Below are 19,831 nucleotides of genomic sequence, written 5' to 3' on the forward strand. Positions count from 1 at the left end.
ATCAAAGTGGAAAGCCTCTATCAGGGCGAGTGGAAAGGATAAATAAAAGCCAAACAAAGTCTAGAGGAGGACATGATGGACTTGTTCAGATAAACGGATGGTGTGGTTTTTTTTTTTTTGGTCCGGATCAATAACGGAGATTGATGGAGAGGCGACCCCCCAACTGTTGTTGTTCCAGCTGTTGCATAAACTGTTTACTGGTGGTTAACTGCGTGTTGCGTTCAGTGTCCAACCGGGCGATGAGGTTGGAAGTGGAAAGGGGGGGTGGCAGACATTAAAAAAAAAAAAAAAAAGCAGCTGTTATTTGATTTTCGTGATCAATAGTGCTTTGTCTGTCGAAATAACGCGACAGGCACTCTAATCCAATTATTTTTTTAAAATATTTTTTTAATCTTTCATTTTAACCGTATCTTTTGAGGAATAATGGTTGTATATCAAGAGAAAGCTGACAGTCAGTCTGCTTTCCGTGCGCGGCTCTGTGCTGAAACCTGCTGATCTATATGCAAATCGATCACTGAGTGGTCAACAGTGAACCATCTGCATGAAAACTGATGTGGTAATTTGTGCTGTTGCTGTGATCAATAGCTCAGATTCAAGGTACAACAAAACAAAACAAAACAAAAAAAACCCCGACTAGTTTGAAATTCAAATGCGGCCTGTAAAAGAATTCCTCCCCCCTACCCCGATGGTACATTTGATCGATCCTAGATTAACCAATCAGCCTTGTTTGAGTATCAGCCGTTAACTGATCAATTGATCCCGCAGCTGCCTGTTTACAGACTCATTACGAAACATCGAATGGAATTAATCACCGGTGTGGCGTTTCCATTTCCTGCAGCTTTATCAACAAAAAACAAACAAAACAAAAAAAACGTTTAATTGATCTGATCAGCTGAGTTACGTCGCGAAGGACACCACCGATCCACAGCCAGGTGAACCGCAGTGTGAAGTCTGGGAGGTATTTCAACCTTTTCCGAGCACAGTCAGCGCCCCCTGGTGGCGCGAAAGCAACACGACACACTTAGCACAAAACATCCCAGAGCACAATTGAATTAATTTTTCTTTTTATTGCACATTCATCACTGGAATAAAATATTTGGTGAAGCAGTTTTTTGCAAAAAAACCAAACAAAAACAAACAAACAACAACAAACACAGTGCAACATGCCCATAAAAAAATATTCTTTGAGTATGGAATTGTGAACTTTACACACTTGTACAGTCGTTAGTTTGTTCTGACTCGCTATTTACACAAAAAAAACCTCCAGCATTTACAACAGTGATTTTGTCCCTGGATAATAGTATATATTTTTTAAGTGCATTAATGGGCAATGTTGTGATGACACACACGCACACGCACACACGCACAAACACACACATACACACACACATACACACACATTCAGCAAGGTCAAGAGTCCCTTCTTCATTAGTGCAGTCCGCCCACAGCCACGAGACAGAGTGCCAGTGACAGCAGCAGCGTCTTTGTGGAGACTTCAGTTCCTGCTGCTGCATCTGGAGGGGAGGAAGTGAGAGAAGGGAGGGCGTAAGAAGAAATTTGCCAAACGATTAACATGGAGGAGTTTAGAGCAATATCCGTTAGTCTTTAGTGCACAAATTGAGTCAAAAAACAACCTTCACTGCATTTAGGATTTCTAAAAAAATAAACTAAAAAAAACACAGTGGTGAAATTACATGAGCTCAAGCGCTGTACTTAAGTCCTTCACTTGTGTTTTCCAAATTTCTGCAAATTTATACGCTACATTTTGGAAGACAAACGTTTGAACTTTTATGCTCCACTTTTTTGATCACTTCAGGTACGGGTTACTTTACAGACTGCATGCTGCTTCAGAGCCCTAGCAGCTAATTTTTTAAAAGTAATTCATTATATCGTCAATTGAAAAAAACAAACAAACAAAAGAAAAAACTATTATACATTCAACATCTGATACTTTAAATGGACTATTTGTAGCTCTTTACATGTATTATTCACTTTATCATTGGCCCTATGAGAGCACATTGTAACGTGACGTGGGAAATGAGACCTTCCACGTTTCTCCCACGTGTCCATACAGGCCTTTACATGATTTGTGGAAGTTTTTTAATGCTGCTGGACTGCGGATTTTTTTTTTTTTTCTTTTTGTGAAGGACTCGGGTTGGATTTTCCACGACAGTCTAAAGGATGTGACTTCGTGCACGTTCTCAAGTGCCTCGCCTCAGTGCCTCTCTCCGCTCCGCCAACAGAGAGCAACAGCAGCTGACGTTAAGTTCTGAAACGGAGTCTGCTGACATAAACGGGCGGCTTCCAGCACGACACAGAAGTTCCTTTAAGACTATTACTCAAGTAATAGTCATACGTGATGCATTCATGAGTTCATAACAGCAGGTAAAAGATGAATTCATTTTAAATAACTGTGTATCCCAGCTGGGGGGAAAATCGAGGCGGCTGTAACTCTATAAGTGACTTTCACTTTCACTTGCGTCTTTTCTGTAACACTACTTTTGGGTACTTTTTGGTGACGCTTCAAAAAGTCTCTGATCCTCACCTGCACTGGCCTTGAAGATCAGAAAAATAAAAAAAAATCTTCCACAAATTTGGATCTGTTTGTGTCTACTCTGGGCAGAATATATTTGCTGCACTATTTATTTCTATTAGGCTCGTCACAGCTCTGAAGGAATGCCTGACCCAAATAATAGATTTCTTCCCCTCTAGACAATACTAACTAAGCAAAGACAGATAACAGTCAGCGAAACATTCCACGTCGGTTACATAACAGCACAGGCGGAGATAGTCCGGACCTGCGTTCAACTACACAAGACAAATGACCGATACGGTGCCAGACCAAAGAACCAGAGCATGTTTTGTATTACTTAAAAACTTCTACAGACCAGATGTATTAATAATTAAGATGCACTGTATTCTGTCGTTAGTTCCAGGTTCCACCACTGGCTTATTTTCATTTACACATGACACGGAATTCTAATAGCACACTATTGAAACATGCTTGTGTTGTACGCTAATAATATGTTACGATCTAAACTGTGTAGCTGATAATAATGATTTTTTTGGTCAGTATTAGATTTGAACTTTTGAACTTTGCACTACAACAGCGCAGTTGTCACACTTAAATGTCAAAATATTTGTTTTGTTATTGTTAGATTTACTAATATGTAATAATAAGCTGCGAAAAGTGATGCATTTATTTTAAACACGGCGCTGAAACACAGTATTTTCTACCCAGGCTGTGCGTTGTGAGGTGTTTCAATACATTGTGCAATAAATTGGTCAAGAAAATGGATCTTACCCTTTGTGGAGGTTTCTGCAAAAGGACAAAAAAAAAAAAAAAAAAAAAGAGATGTTGATAACTCTTGTCCATGAGATGTTCATGCGAATGTACATTGTGAGCATGTAAACGCTCGCACACAGACACCTGTCCGCACCTTCTGACACACCTTTAATGGTGAAAGTGGTCTCCATGCCAGCATGGATGTGGTCGGTCACGTGACAGTGGAGCAACCAAGTCCCGGGGATCCCTGCCACCATCTCCACGGTCTGGAAAGTCCCTGGGAAGAGGTCAAAGACATCTGCGCGGTGCACACGGTCCGTCTGACACACATGACACACACACACACACACAAACACACAAAGCACATACAGTACAGCAGAGGGGAACAGAAAAAAGGAAATAAGCATTGAGTACAGAACTGGCCAAGGACCACTTCCTGCAAGAGCACAGAGCCACATCCGCCATCAGAATTAATCGTAATAAGACTTCTATTATTAGCATGCGAGTAATTTGCCCGGTGCTGCTTTCATTATGAATAACAATAGTGAGGCTTGGTTGTGCTGAGTGTCACCGTGTCACCTTATAGGTAAAAGTCTCGGCATGGAAGTGAACAGTGTGCATGTCCACCTCGTTGCCCATTCCCAGGAGATACCAGTCGACCTTCTGGCCCTGGGTCATCACCAGTCCATGGAGGTTGCCGTACAGCTTACCATTGATCCCTTCAATAGGCACAATGACACAGTGTCGTTAGTACACACACACACATATACACAGAATCACAGACATGCAGACACAAGTGTGGCAGCAGACAACAACAAAAGAAAAGTATCATGAAATGTTTATCACAGGCAAGTCGCATCATGAATGACTAATGTTTGATCCAATATCGGATTTTTCTCATTTTCACTGTCGGACCAGGCGCACATGTCAGCTTGCAAGGTGGGTTTGGTCAAATATTTGAGTTTTTGTGTACAATATTAGAGATCGATTAGTTTTCAAGTATTAAATTAATCACCAACTATTTTGTAATCAATAAATTTTTTTGAGTAATAAATAGAAAACAAAAGTCATAAATCTCTGATTTCAGCTTCTGAAATGTGAATATGTTGAGGTTTCGTTACTCCAATAAGACATTTAAATATTATCTTTGGGTTGTGGACGTCATGTTTTATAAACCAAACCAGTCATCGATTAATTGACAATGAAAATAATCCTGAGTTGCAGCCCTACTTTCAAGATGTGTTTCCCTTAACTAACAACAAAGTTCAAGCATCAGAGTAGTTTCATTGTAGTTCTTACTGTGTTTTAAGTTCGCATGCTGAATGGTTTGCACCGTAGTTTTTTTTTTATGCTTTTCCTGTTGGTGTGACCAAATTTTCTCATGAGGAGCCATAAATATGGAGGGAGGCCCAGAGTTGTGACAGGGGTTCGCAGCAGGGCTAAATGACTCCTTGCAGTGGGAAATGTTCAGGTTTTTGTTTGTTATCGGGGAGCGAGGGAGCAATTCTTGTGGACAGAAGCAATTCTGATAAAATCTAACGGAAGCAGTGAACGCTGTTGCTCAGTGAAACTTTTAATACTTCCACTATAAAGGTGATGTGTTTCTACTTCAGGTTTCTTCGGTAAGATGTCAAACTGAAATCGCACTTCTGTATTACAGACAACAATTTACGAGCAGATGACTTGTAGATGTGTGTGTGTGTGTGTGGGGGGGGGGTAGACCCTGCAGTTCGGGAAGCTTTCAGGGATGAGACAGTCACTCTGCGCCTCTCATCTTATCTCTTACCGTGCATCATGTTACTCTCCTCAAATTCTTCGCTAAATTCAAAAGTATCAGGGTTGACGCCGAGGTATTCTCTGATGTTGTCGTCCAAGTACCAGGACTGGTTTTCATCGTGGACCATGAAGAGCAGAGCGAACTCCTTCTCCACGTCGCCCCTCTGTCTGTCGGGCCCCTTCAGAGTCCCGGGCCTGCAGACCACCAGCGGCCCCAAGAGACCGCTGTACAGATCCTGAACGCACACAAATGTCACGAGTTAACACATTTTATCAAAGCAACACTGAGAATCACGTGGCCCATGTGACTGCGGGAGTATGTACCTTAATGAAATCGACGGTGGAGTAGTAGGCGTAAGAGATGCAGTTGGGGTCCGAGACCCCCGGACCGGAGCTTTCGGGAACATCCCACGTCAGCTCGAGTATGTGGCCTGGAGGCGAGTGAACAAAAAAACAAACAAACATCAATCCCACTGCTTCTGAGAAGGTGCCTGTGGTTTGAAAACACCAGCAGCAGCAGCAGCTGTGTGTTTCCTTTATCTTTTCAGATATCATTCTCACCAGGTTTGACGTGAATATGTGCGCCGCTGGCCTTCACCCCGTGTGCGCTGATGGAGTACTGCCGGCTGGCTTTGTTCTTGAACGTGATCACGATCTGCTCTCCGACCTCGGCTTTGATTATTGGACCTATAGGAGACAAGAAAAACCCCCACTGCCTTCTTCAGTCTTCTCTTGGTAAAAAAGAAAAGAAACAGCGGCAGAGAGAGCAGCTAAACTTACCGATAATTCCCAAGTGCTGCTGTTCGGGTCGACGTTTCTTCTGAACCTTGAAGGACTCATCGGTGTATTCTCTGTACACCACCTTCTTGTAGCGCGAGCCAATTCTGTTTTGCCCCCTCGCCAAAAATATGTTGCCTGGACTGAGAGACACATGCCAATTTGCTTCCATTAACAAAACAGCAATAAGTCGCGCCACTAAACACAGGCTCCGGTTACAACCCCTGAAATACGTCACCTTGCAATTACATTCACACACACACACACACACACACACACACACACACACACACACACACACACACACACACACACACACACCTGTCATCCAACGAGCTGTGGTGCTTCTCCAGCTCCCAGTTCCTCTCAGGCGAGTAGTCCCACTCGATTTCTTCCGCGCTGATGAAGTACTGCACGATCTTCGTCGGCTGCACGTGCATGTGCTTCACTTTGCTCTTCGGGCAGAGGTTCACCCTGTACTGCTGCCTCATGCCGGCCGAGTAGTGGTCCGTCACCCTGCAGCTCACCTCATACACGCCTGTGAAGAGAGCGAGGAAGAGGTCAAGGATTTGGACACATGAACGGATGTATTTTCGGCTTCGCTTGCTAAAACACAAACCAGAAAAAAGGCCCAAAACATGTGTGCTCCTGCTCTCTGTCTGTAGCAATCCTCTGTGGTTTTAATCTGGGAGGGTCAGACGATGCTCGTTCTTGTTTCCTGTTGACTTTAAAATGTACTTTTTGCTTAGACGACAACATCCACCAGAGGAATGTAACGTAATGTACAGTACAGATGTTTTGACCTGCAAATGCTTAACTGTCATGTATTTCCTGCTGTAGGCCAGGAAATGAGAAAGTTCTATTTTTCCGTTTTGTTGCACGTCTCTGCAAAATTGGGTTTGCTTCAAACGCGTAGACTGACTGTTATCCTAACATTACTCTGTTCTGTGCATTTAGAGGTTGTTTCGTGCCACCTAGGTAAAGTTTGAAGGCCACAAAAATGTGCTTTGCTCATTTACTGCGCAGACTCATTTTCGCTTGAAAAATATATCAACGCCATCTTTATCATTTGAAGCAGAATATTTATTCTATCTTTTATAATAAGTCTGGAGGGGTTTATTCAAGATTGCCTTAATATTCAACACGGATTATCAGTTTAACTTTGTTGGTCTCTGGATTCTATTTTAAACTCAATATTGTTTACTGTCACGGCAAGGTCACGTGCCTTAAAAACCCCAGCACGTATGTTTTTAGATCCAACATGACCACGCTGTGACAATTAAAGCATGACTTTAGGTCCAGGAAGTGCTCCTACCATTTATTTGTTTCTTTTTCTACATACTTTTATTTTCTGTATAAAATGACCATACAGTATCTTAATGATGCCACATGTACAATGTGCGTAGGTTTTGATGGCACAAGGAAATTTGATTAACTGAAGTGGCTGATGTCAGATGTGCTACATCAGCTCCGTCTAACAATTTGTCAGAAGTTACATAACAAGTGATATGGGGGGGTGGAGTGGCTGTGACAGACCCCATTCACCATATTACAAGACACTGAACCATCAACTTGATTTCCGAAGCTGTTATTTTACGGCAAAAAAGTAACATAATGTTGCTTTAAAATGGCAACAGACTTATCTTTTTATCATAATGAAGTACAGCACCATTTCTTTATGCTTTCTCCACCATAGGCTAAATCGATGATTGTCATTTTCCACTATCAAGGACACACAACAGACTAACCCTATCAAGTAAACCAGATTGGCAAAATGACAACCCCACCATAATTAACTGTGGGAGTATCTTTTAGCTGGGAGAGGGTGAATGAGATTAGATCTCAGGACACCGTAAATAAGATAAAGATAGTTCTGACATTTCCTGTTTGTATTTTATTTATTGATGTTTTCCTGTGAGAGCAGCCGACATGTCACAGGAAAACACTCACGGGAGACAAGGTTATCTCAGCATGTTGCAAAGTATCTGCAAACAAAACTGGAAATACAGATGAGCCCTGACAATGCGTTTGAGGGAGAGGGGTGTGGCTTTTGAGTGGTAGCACTGTGTTTGTGTGTGTGTGTGTGAGTGTAAAATGACAAACCAGGAGTGTTTGGCTGCATGGCGACAGTAGTCGTGGTGTGAGGGAACAGGCTGATGGTGTCCCGCGTTGTGCTCTGCTTCTTGAAGGTGTTCCCCTCGAAATAAACACCGTGGATGTCCACCTCTGTGCCCAGCCCAAAGGTGTACCACGTTACTTTGTCCCCGGCACACATGTCCAGTCCAGGAAGGTTCCCGTACATACGTCCATTTACAGCTGAAAAGCGAAGGGGGGATTTCAACAGAAAAACACATAGTCACAAGCGCAAACAAATCAGAAGAGAAACTAGAAATTCAGCAACACACACTGATTACCGTGCATCTTATTGCTCTCCTCGAAGTCCTGTGTGGTTGGTTGGTTGCCGGCAAACATCTTCCTATTCTCCTCCATATACCAACTCATGTTTTCATCCATGACAGAAAACAGAAGGAAGAGCTCCTTATCGACGCCTTTCTGTTAAACAGCACACAAACAGTCACCGTGAGGATGTCTAGAGGCTGCAGATTGCAGTTAACAGCATGTGTCTGTGAATGGATAACAAAGCAGCACCTGGGTTCCGTTCTTCCCCAGCGCTCCCTTCTTGCACACGAGCAGAGGTCCCACCAATCCAGCGTTGGTGTCTACGGCAGGATCGGTGGCAGAGTAGTACAGGTAGGGGATACAGGGGGGATCAGTCGAGGACGGACCTTCTAGCACCTGCCAGACGTAGGTGAAGTTCTCCCCTGGGCCGACGTGAGAGCCCGGCTTGTCAACACCTACAGCGCCGCACAAAAAGAACTAGAACGATCAGATCTGCTGTGACTTCAGTGTGTGGCCGTTTTTTTTCCCCACCCCTCCTCTTCTTATCCCTCAAGTTTAGTCCGACTCTGACAATCAAAAGATATCACATCCAAGAAAGGATGCCCTTGGCTGCTCCCTCACCATCTGCATAGCCGGTTCCCTGGAACCTTTTTTCGTAGTGGAGGCCATGGGGCTGGATGCTGTAGTTTCTATCGGCTCTATTCATGAAGATCACTCTGAGAGTATCTCCTTCCTCTGCCCTCAGGACTGGACCTGGATGAATGCAGGAGAACAGCATGGCCTCACAAAGGGCATTGAGAGAACTTGGAAGAAGGACAAGACACTATTGTACTGGCACAAGGGAGAGAGAGCATGAGAAATCAGGAGCCAGGCCTCACCTAAGAGTCCTAAGTGTTGAGAATCAGGCGTCTGTGGTTTTGCAGTGGTGAAGGTATTGTCTGTGTACTCTTTGTATGTCACTTTCAAGTAGAGACCTCCGATCCGTCCGTCATCTTTGCCAAAGAAAATTTCAGGTGCACTGTGAGAGGAAAGGGTGGGGAGCGGGTATGAAGGGACATGTGGGGGGTGTGTGTGTGTGTGTGTGTGTGTGTGGGTGTGGAGTGAATTAGATTGGAAGAGAGAAAAATAGCCAGTCAGAGCGTTTTTTACTGTGCCAGGTCAGGGGAACAATAACAAAGACACAATAACAAGTGAGTCACTGCATCACTCTCCACACTGTTTACTCTAGACACCACAGAACTGCCTCGCCACAGGAATGACGAGCTCACGTACGACCAGCCTGGTCCAGGAGCCGTACAAACAGACAAGCAACTGTGCCCGAGGATTCAGCAAGCCTTAAAGGGATAGTTCACCCCTTAACTCCTTCTCAAAAACTACCCAACATGTCCATTTGATACATGTTAGCCTGTTGGAGTCAGGCCAGGCTATAAAACACTTTGATTAATGGTTTAATTACATCATATAGCCCCGCCCTTATGCAAGATGAAGACACATTTTCAATTTTGTAGAAGATCTTCAAATCTAAAGGGACTGTCTATTTGACCAAAAATAAAAATGCACATTTTTACTCCGGCCTGTAGTTCTATTTATCTGTCTTTCGTGTGTGAGGTACCAAGTTTTTGAGACATCAGCCGCAGAGATTTCTGAGACACTGTGGTGCTCAACGTGCCAAAAAGACGTCAACAGCAACAGCAATATCCATTATATTGGAGATACGGCAGACATGTCTACGGCCGATATCCTCAAAACACGGCAAATCACGCCAAAACAAAATGGATAAATAGCACTACAGGGGGTGAACTGTCCCTTTAAGGTTAGAGACCTGTCGCCTATTGAAAAGTCGAGCTTCATGGACAAAAAATTTTGGACATGAAACAGGTGAGATTTTTCAACAGCTTTTCTTTTCGGGCGGATTAACAGTGATGAAGTGAATAAAACAAGATAAATGGACCCCTGGTGACCTACAGAGTTGGGAGAAGGTTTCTATGAACCCACGTCGGCCCAGCTCACTGTGTGTTTGCTGCAAACACAGGTAGCGTTTTGAATTATTCTGGGCTAAACAGTGTTCCCGGCTATTACTACTGATGAGATTGGACGCAGAGGTATGTTGCTCATAATTTGTAAAAGCTCTCTGCCCACCTCTCGGCCTTAGTCAGGAATACGTTGTTGATCAGATCCTTCCCCGAGGGGGCGTAGTTCCACTGGACTTTCTCTGCTGCCAGGTAGTAGATCCTCTCAACGCCGCCCTTCGCTGCGGAGCCGGCCTCACTGTCACATGAATTCACTTCATAAAAGGCCTGCATTCCAGCTGGAACAGAGAGACGGACGCAAACCTTTCACGTGCCGTGATTCACACATACAAAGAAAAAAAAAAGCCTGTGGTTCAACTAGACCTTTACAGCCGTTCAGGAAATCGTTTATGGCAGAAAAATCAATGCGAGAAAGTCTAAAAGGTCAGATTTATGAGTCTAGAAAGTAATCAATATTGCAGAGCTCAGCTAACACTGTCACTTTTCCTTAAGCATGAGAATTCCCTTTCAGAGCCCGAGAGGACCCAGGCCCTGTTAAACTACCAAAGGTGTGATTTGTGTAACTATAATATTTGTACATAGAACAGGCCATTGTGGAATTCATGGTATGATACAAAGGAAAGGGGCTCGACAAGTGTGAGCATTATTCATAACATGTTGAGCAAGCGTGTCTCATTCAATTTTATGCTCATTGGACTTTGGACAACTTTAAAAATGCAGGTCCTGGCGTGTTAAGAGCGGAGGTGCAGGCTCTGACAGGATCTCTCTTTGACAAAATAACAGAGTGAACCTCACAAAAATGCATTCCCCCCCGTCAGCAACTCTGCACAGGCAGTTAAGTCCCGGAAGCACGGAAATGAAAGCTGAGGTCAGAGGTCAGATGACGTACCCTGCAGGTGGTCGTTAACCTGGCAGCTCACCAGCCACTTTCCGCTCGCTTTCGGGACCATCTGAGCCGTGGCGAACGTGGCGGGGAACAGGCTGAGGACGTCGGTGCGGTGGCCGCGGTCCAGCAGCGTGTTCCCGTGGAAGAAGGCAGAGTGGATGTCCACCTCATTGCCCATGCCAAACAAATGCCAGGCGACTGCACGGTGCTGGCACAACTCGATCCCGGGCAGGTTACCAAACATGTACCCATTAATAGCTGTCGCACAGAGAAAAAAAAAGGCGAACAAAGAGAACGAATAAAGCCAAACATTCTTTTACACCACTTATTTCAGGAATTACTCATTTGAAGCCGCTATTAACTTTAAAGGAATGACATTGAAGAATGTAGGTGCAGCAGGATGCATGTGAATAAATGAGATTCATCTCGTCAACAAACCTCTTATGTCTTTTTTATATAAAAAAAAATCAGAGTGAAACCCACAGATTTCCTACCGTGCATCAGGTTTGACTCCATAAAGTCCAGGTCTTCTGGGTCGACTCCACCTGGTTCGGTGCACTTCTGAATGTTGTCGTCGACGTACCAGCTCAGGTTTTCATCTACCACGGTGAACATCAGGAACACGTCCTGGTCTACGTCATTTCGCACGGACTCGGTAGAAGACTCGACTTGATTGTTGGTCTCCTTCAAGATTCCTGCGTCGTCAGAAAGGTGGGACACGGAGAAAAAATGCAGGCCGTGGTTGAAAATGGTGCACATTTATGAAGTCAAGCATTGGTAAAGGGAAATTTTAAAGGTGCGATGTGTAAGACATGGCCAATAAATGGGGGGCAGCATATGATGAGAGAAGGCTGCTGACTGTTGTTCACCACGCTCTTTGCTTAACTCTGCCTGAAACTACTAGCCTCTGTAAGCTGGTTAGCTGACTCCTGGCTTTTGCTATGTCTGTTGACAAGCAGCGTCTAGGCCGGTGAAGGGTTAAGGATTAACATCAATGAGCTGAGATGGTCTGAATGAGCTGTATTTTAAAAGTGGCTCCGTTCGTTAGTTCGCATTGGCAGACTACATTTTTTTTTTCACATATGGCTAATAAATAAGTGATTCATACATGTAAATCACTACAAATTGTTAAATAGAGCCCCTTTAATAGTCTCTGTCGGGTCTGAATGTAGTCTGTTGTATGGTTCAATTTAGCTTGTCTATGGATGGTGAAAGAATGAAACCTGAAGTCAGAAGGTGCACGCTTGTGCTTTGCCGTTTAATAAGGAGCAAACGTGTACCAATATTTCTTTTCGTGACATTTTGTGAGTTTATTTTGTTTATTTATTAGACTATAAGAGAGAGAGAGAGCTTGGGAATCATGGCAAATTCCCTTAGATATCCAAGCTGACACCACCGATACAAAGTGGTATTACGAGACAGGGCAGGCCGGGACTTGCTGGTTAGCAGTGTTATCTTCAGTTCTGCAACACAATACAAAGCTCTGCTATTTCCTTGCATGGCACTGATAATGTCGGTCATTGTTTTTCAAGCCGTCCTGCACCTTTAATCTTCCCACCATCGCATCATCCACTGGATGCACGTGGACAGCAATGTTTGTTTTTCTAAGGAAGCTTTCTTCGTCGTTTTTTTTTTTTTTCAGGCTGAAGGCGAGGAAGTGTTGTGTAATTTCCTTTTTTTTGATGTGGAGAAGCTTTTGCTAAGATATCACTATCACTGATGAATTTTATTACCCTTGGCATGCAGAGAGGAAACCCAACAGACAACAACACACAAGACACATCATAGAGAAACCCTTCTTCTGACGTAAAATCAGGTTAAATGACGCAATGTAGTTGCACGTCTTCATACCTTTCTTGCAGGTGAGCAGAGCCCCGATGAGTCCGGAGGCGATTTCCCTCGGGGCATCCAAGTGAGAGTGGTAGACCCAGGTCAGACAGTTGGCGTCATCATCTGTGGGGGCAAATTCTGGCCTGACCTCCCAGCGGTAGGTGTAGCTGCCCCCCGGAGGAACACGGTCGTCCTTCTTCAGCACCTTTGATGTCCCATCTGGATAGAGTGCCCCTGGTAGACAAACAGAAGATGTTCATGCTCGGATCACTTTGTTTCCTTTGAGGTCTACGGAGCAGTTGAGCCCAGTCAGTAGAAAAACAGCAACGTGGTTAGAAAGTCCAATTTGATCCTTAAACTGTGTATGCAATAGATATACCAACTACAAAAAAAAGCTTTAACTGTCACAATTTGCCAGATCAAAGTTCATATCCATTTCCCTTAAGGATCTTATCTCTGTTAAGCTTTGAGCCTCCACGTGGGTGATCTATAAACACGTAAATGACCTCATCGCCGGTGACCTCTGGAAGGGTTAGTACTCAGCACGGGACACGGTTCCTCGGAATTAGCTGATTTGATCAGTTTTATGTCTTCACGTGCTGTGACAGTACTTCCTCTTCCATCGCCACATCTCTCTCCCTCCCTGTCCAAGCTGCTGTTCTGAAAAACTAGCTGGTCTCTCGACAGACGTTTCACAGAGATACAAACCCCTTAATACAGCATGACATCAGCTATAATCTGTTTTTAGGAGCCACGTTTTAGTTTCACTTTCAGTTCCCGTAAGTCTCTGGAAATTCCTGAGTTGTGATGCATCCCCACACAGGAGTGGGGGTGAGGGAACTATTGCGTAACAAACGAATGAGCTGTAAGTTCATGGACATGGACGATTGAAAGTATGCTGTCTGCTCAGTCTGCCAGTGAAGCAGAAGTCCGAAAACAAGATGCCTTGCTTTCTAGACTATACAATGTTTCTGAACATGAGGATGCACACTGAGCCATGTGCAGTCTAACCATCCCACTTATCTGAAGTAATGCAAAAACTTTGAACTGTCCATTAAGGCAAATCTCTTGATAACGGCTCCTGTATGTTATTATTAAAATAAACCCACAAAAAAAGACAATATTATTCTTTCGAGGAAAAATAAGCAATGGCCTAAATATAATACTTACTTTAAATAAGTGTCAGACTTACTTCCTCAGACAGTAATATCCATATTACTATCATTAGTGAAACCTAATAGGTTGTTTTTGTAACATGTTGGTGCACACACTGATATTTATTTTGGTAGGAAATCCTTTCATTCAGCATTTCTTTGTTTTTTTGTGAGGTGAGCACCCATGCTCTGACCCCTGCTGGTGCATTATCCCGCATAAATGTTTCCATGTTAAGAGGAGAGGGTCGCGCTAAGGATCATTTTGACGAACGATCCCAATACACAAAATGTTTCTGGCCCACTGGCCTTCATCAGTGTGTACAAATGTCTTTTTGAGGGTGCCAACTTAAGAAAGAAAAGAAAAACAGAGCCTTCCCTTAGCAAAAAGTAGTATACTTGAAGTTCATTTTATTAAGTATGCTTGAGTATAAGTATACGTATAGCATGTATACTATGGACCATGTACTTGTAGCATACTAGAAAGTATACAAATTTAATGCTTCTTCGGACTAAATTGGAACATTTTAAGTTTACATAAGTATACTTTCAAGTATACTCATCTATATACTTCTAGTCCACATTTTAGTTTTTTAACACGTAAATTTAAATTAGGAGTAATACCTCAAAGCAAATGTGTGTAGTGAAAAACATTAAATTAAATTAAATGTAGCACAACTCAATGACTCAACCTTTATCTGTACTTACATCAAGATATTGTAAGTATTAATACTTGTAATGTGGCAAGCTGTAGCAAGAGATTCACCATTTATTACCATATATGCCTACAGTTTAACAGACGGGAACTCTCCCGGAAAACACCCCTTCACTCACGGTGCCAACATTTTTATCATCTTTGTTAATTCGACACAATTTAACCACAGAACAAGGATGTGAATTAACCCGCAACCGTCTTACACATCATCTTATTCACAACCACATTCACGAACCATAATTACACCAACAACAACAGAATACCCAAGAGTCTTTGCGCCACAGTCCACCGTATACTAAAGTACAAGTATAAGCTTTAGTATTAAAGTATAAGTCTAAGTATTAATGTACTTAGACTATTCTTTATACTTTTCAGTATAAGCCAAGTATACTTTACCATACTTTTCTAAAGTATATAAAATGTAGTATATTAGAAGTACACTTCAAGTATACTGCCTCAGTTTTAGTATAAAATAGGTATACTTGTAATACACTTGAATAAACTACTTTTTGCTAAGGGTTAATGCACAGTAATGGCTGACTCTGAGGTTTGGTGTGTCCCACTCCGGGTGGAGTCAGTGATTGCGATGGTAATGATCTGGTCACACAGCAATTGGGGATTTCATTCGTTCACCTGATAACTTACCTGTCACCCTCAAAAAGGGATTGTGTCCCTGTCCACTGATGAAGACGATGCCAGCCGCTCTTTTTTATGTGGATACTTTCTTTGTTTTTAACATATTTGCAGTCAGCTTAGCACCTTTTCATCCGACAAATAACTGCTACATGTTACGCGCACTATCGTCAATACAGCTATCGTTTTCCTAAAAAATCTTTCCACCGTTTCTTTTTTATCTTAGGTGTTGAGAGCTGAGAAGAGGCGGGAAAAGCAGGGGAGAGAGAAAGGTGATGACATGTAGCAAAGGTCCTGGGCCACTGTGGTAAGGACTCAGCATTACTAGATGTAATAGGTGAGCTATCAGGCACCCCACAGGTATCACTTTCCATAAACAGATTTTGCTAATTGATTCTGCACACCTTGTGCTTTTCTATGAGCATGTGCTGTAAACGACTTGCGTAACACTGTACCCTCTGAATTCTTCTCGTAGAAAACTCCATGGGGGTGCATGGAGTAGTTCCTGCTCGCCATGTTCTTCAGGTGGACCACGAGAACGTCGTCAACCTCCGCTCGCAGTATGGGCCCGAGGAAGCCCAGCCAGGGAGGTCGGGGGGCCTGCTGGCTGTACGTAGCATCTGTATACTGTCGGTACATGGCCTTCTTGTAAACGCTGCCAATTCGGTGGGGTCCTCTTTCCAGGAATACAGATGCATGCCTGAGATAAAAGTGGAGGGAAGAAGAAGGAGGGGGCGGCAGCTATAAATCCTGTTTTGTTAGGCATTTCTCAAGGTCAAGGTCACGTTATACAATGCGGCATTCCACAATGACACGCCGCTTCATCTCCCAGTCGCGCTGCAAGTCATTATTTTTGCACAAAAGAAGCAGAAGCAAGTGTTGTAAATGTTACAAAAAAATACAAGCAGTAATCACAAGAGCAATCACAGCATTAGTATAAAGATGTTGAGTGAGCTAGTCTATGAATACGAGCGGGAGGAACACAGCATCTACTGTATGACCCCCCCCCCACGACGACGGTGCAAATGTCTAATCATTCTCAAGACACAGCATGTATGACTGTATCCAACTACCGAGCGGTAAGCAATTAATACAAACAAACAGAAGAGGCATTAAAAAAGGAATAAGAAAAGTGGCAAATGCGGCAGAGAGACTTCACAAAAGGCTTTCATTTATCTTCGAGATGATTGAATGTCGACTGTAAACAGCAGCGCTGCGGGACAAATTGCATCTGGTTGCAGCTCTCTAACAATTAGACTTGTTGTTATTGTGATTACACGTTTCTGTGGGCTAATAACCTGTTACTGGAGCCGCGGCAGACAACAGTCCTGTTACTGAAAATCCAGCTCTTTGGCAACAGGGAGAGGAGGAAAGTGCGGCAGAAATGCATACGGGTCGCGAGATAGCTGCGCCGACAGTCTGATAAAGGGGATTTCACTGAGCACCTGGGTCGGCGATACTTAAAGCCAATGTGTGCCTTTTTGCAACAAGTGCATATAGGTGCGCTTATCTCAGTACAGATGAGATTTGAACTTCTCTCGGTTGCGATCTATGTACCTTTGTTGTCGCAACTGCATCTCTCACTCAGCGTCTTGTTGTACTGTATGTATATACGATCCGCCATTCGATTCAATACTTGAATAGGCAAAACAAGTCTACGATATGATGTTTGGATGATTGTTTAGTGTGCGCGAAAATATCTCGGCCTGAGTGGAACCCACGTTGTAACGCCTTGGCTGCACCTGTGTTTATTGGGTATTGGTCACTGAGTGTTGGCTAAGTCTGGAAAGTCCAACATTATGCAAGGATGTAAGAGGAGACGAACAGCTGCGCAATCATAGCCGGGCCATCTTCGGCCATCTAATTATATCCACCATCCGCCTTCATGCGACGGTGGGCTTTTATCTCAATTCAGACCTTTCTTCAATAACGAGCTAATCTTCTTATCCTCATCCTCCATATTACATTAGAAGTGCGTAAACCTCACAAACCTTGCAACCTGTTCTTTACCAAGTACATTTTCCCCCTGGATCTGTTTGGTACCCTTAATTATAGGTTGATCAAACGAGTGGATGGTGTTCTGTGCTGTTTCAAGTATCGACAGCTGAAAAACATCAATGTGAACACCGCGACGGGGTAATAACCGTTGCCACGTCGCCTCCTTTATTCAAGAAATCACCCTTAATCTGCCATCTAAACACGCAAATGACAGCTAAGACTATAGACAGCGCAGAGGGGCACCAATGCCAGCGAGGTCAGCGGTATTATTTGTGGGCTCGGCAAAATACCTTAAAGGATAAGGTCGCAAAAAATTGCAATTTTGGTAATTATCTACTCACTCCCGTGCAGATGTGAAGTCGGGTGAAGTTTCATAGTCTTCCAGAGATTAAAACAAGTTTAAATGAATTGTCAAAGCTTCTTCAGCATAATCATATAGCTTCTTGTTTTTTAGGACAAAATCTTTACTGTAGCTGCTGAGCTAAAGGCGTTAGCACACACCCCATCTGAAGCGCGTTTACAACCCCCACTGCGTATTCAGGGTATAATCACACCTTTTCCTATCAATTTTTGGGATCTTTCTGCTTCTGGAGACTTGGATCACCTCAGACGAGCTATACTAGCCATCTTTTGCTGTTGTTTTTCCGTCGTATTATTTTTGTTCTAAGACAAGTCCCCGTCTACTTAAGCTGTTTATGAGAACGCTGCAGCACTGTTTTGCTGTGAGGCTGTAGAAATGTTTTGTGGACTTCACCCGACTTTCCATCGGCATGAGGGCGAGTCGGTAATGACTGAATTTTCATTCTCGGATTGACTTTACCGTTTAAAGAATCACTCATCTCTGAGTGACGATTGTCATGATGCATATTTCTCTCTCATTCATATTGGAGGCAGCTGTCTGTGCTTCCTGCTTGCATTTCGGCACACTGACACAGGGCAAAGGAAGTCTCTGACCTTGTGACAGAAGTCACTGTTCGTTACTGAAGTAAAAGAGACCGGTTATGGTTGTAGCATGGAGGAGAGTTATAACGCCTTTATTTGTGTGCCCACTTCCTTCCCCAATCCAACATTTCCCCTGCTAATTTCAAACCACTGTGCGAACACAGCCTACTAAACAGATGACTGATGGGTTGGGTCACAACGCGTCTTTCAAACATTATACTGATCCTGCCTGCACGTTCTTTACAGTCCAAAGTGAAAGAAAAAGTGGATTTGAGTCATGGCGAGTCACTGAGAGGGACAGACACCGTTCTGAATTGATCTTTTATTTCAATAAACCTCATTCTGAAGCTTGTAGCGTGGTGTGGCATCTGTTTTTTTTTACTTCCTTGTCTTATTGTTACAACCCACCCCAGCATGTGTTACCACCTACCTACCCGGGTAGTGGGGTAAGTCAGGGTTGACATCAGCTCATGAGGTCTGTGATATTCTTGCAGGGCTTGAATTGGTAGCAAATACCCCAGAGGAATTTGTAGTCAACAAATGTGGATAAAGTTTGAGAAGAACAGCGCAAAGGAAAGTTATCAGTGCTAGAGCAAAAAGTGGTACAACCATACCCGGTCTCCCCTACGGTCACCTCTCCTGTGGATGTGCCAGACTGCCAGTAGAGCACACAACTGTGACTTCTAGACAGTCACACCCTGACAAAAATATCACAGAACTTTGGACCTGATTTAAACCTGGATTGGAGGTCCTTAAGGTGTTCATCACAGCACTCGGAATCACTTTAGCTCATCCCCAACACCCCAGGAATGAAGGAGGGGAATAATCAAAGCTTAAAAACGTGTCAGTCACAACTCACTCATCATGTTCGACGTCCCTCCCGTTCAGCAGGTTTTTGCCGCTAGGCGCGTAATCCCAATCTTCCTCGACGATCCCCACGTAGTAGACCCTCTCCCTGCCGCGCTTCCCCTCCGCGCCGGAGGAGACGAGGAGCAGCAAACAAGTCGCAAACAGCCCCAAAGTCCGTGCCATGTTTCTCAGGGTCGCTCCGTTACACGCAGGTCGGGAGAGAGCGTTGTGCGGGTGTTGGTTTCGAGAGCAACAAGTGGAGAGCCTCCGTCCGCCGCCTCTTCCATGCAAGCAGCGTGTCAGGCGTGATCGTTCCTCGGCTTCACTTATGAAACTCTGCGAGGGCGAAACAGTCGGTCCATTGAGCCGGGGAGCGAGTCACGGTGCGACCGCCTCCTTTGGTATCGGACGCGCACGGATAATAACCGCTCAGTGCCCGCGCGTTAATTATTACAAAGATGTTATTGAAATCGCCCGCAGGGAAATTAACGTAATAGATGTACTTAGGTGAAAAACGCCGACTCGAGCGCCATGGGGCGTCTCGATTAGCTGTCAGTT

General features: G+C 43.8%; 1 protein-coding gene across 2 annotated transcripts; it reads right to left on the reverse strand.

Annotated features, from left to right (window-relative positions):
• Positions 1–1,047: 1,047 nt before the first annotated feature.
• On the reverse strand, positions 1,048–19,831 carry hephl1b (hephaestin-like 1b). Of its 2 annotated transcripts, none has more exons than XM_030437868.1 (20): positions 19,284–19,831; positions 15,940–16,184; positions 13,007–13,219; positions 11,650–11,850; positions 11,159–11,413; positions 10,379–10,547; positions 9,118–9,257; positions 8,861–8,992; positions 8,489–8,694; positions 8,254–8,392; positions 7,943–8,155; positions 6,161–6,377; positions 5,843–5,982; positions 5,624–5,749; positions 5,387–5,493; positions 5,073–5,298; positions 3,866–4,005; positions 3,441–3,606; positions 3,305–3,319; positions 1,048–1,514 (listed from the first exon to the last, which is right to left on the reverse strand). In XM_030437868.1, exons 1-20 carry the CDS (start codon positions 19,454–19,456, stop codon positions 1,429–1,431), a joined length of 3,309 nt encoding a protein of 1,102 aa, XP_030293728.1. In that variant the 5' UTR covers positions 19,457–19,831; the 3' UTR covers positions 1,048–1,428. The 2 variants fall into 2 exon arrangements, with proteins under 2 accessions (XP_030293728.1, XP_030293729.1); XM_030437869.1 differs by having other exon boundaries at positions 3,453–3,606; positions 19,284–19,456.

The sequence above is a fragment of the Sparus aurata genome, chromosome 13 (assembly GCF_900880675.1).
Source record: "Sparus aurata chromosome 13, fSpaAur1.1, whole genome shotgun sequence".
NCBI lineage: Eukaryota > Metazoa > Chordata > Actinopteri > Spariformes > Sparidae > Sparus > Sparus aurata.

Coding starts and splice junctions, on each gene's coding strand:
- hephl1b (XM_030437868.1), bottom strand. CDS start 19,456: ATGGCACGGACTTTGGGGCTGTTTGCGACTTGTTTGCTGCTCCTCGTC. Junction 5,983..6,160: donor CACAGCTCGTTGGATGACAG/GTGTGTGTGTGT, acceptor TGTGTCTCTCAG/TCCAGGCAACATATTTTTGG. Junction 5,494..5,623: donor ACATATTCACGTCAAACCTG/GTGAGAATGATA, acceptor ACTCGCCTCCAG/GCCACATACTCGAGCTGACG.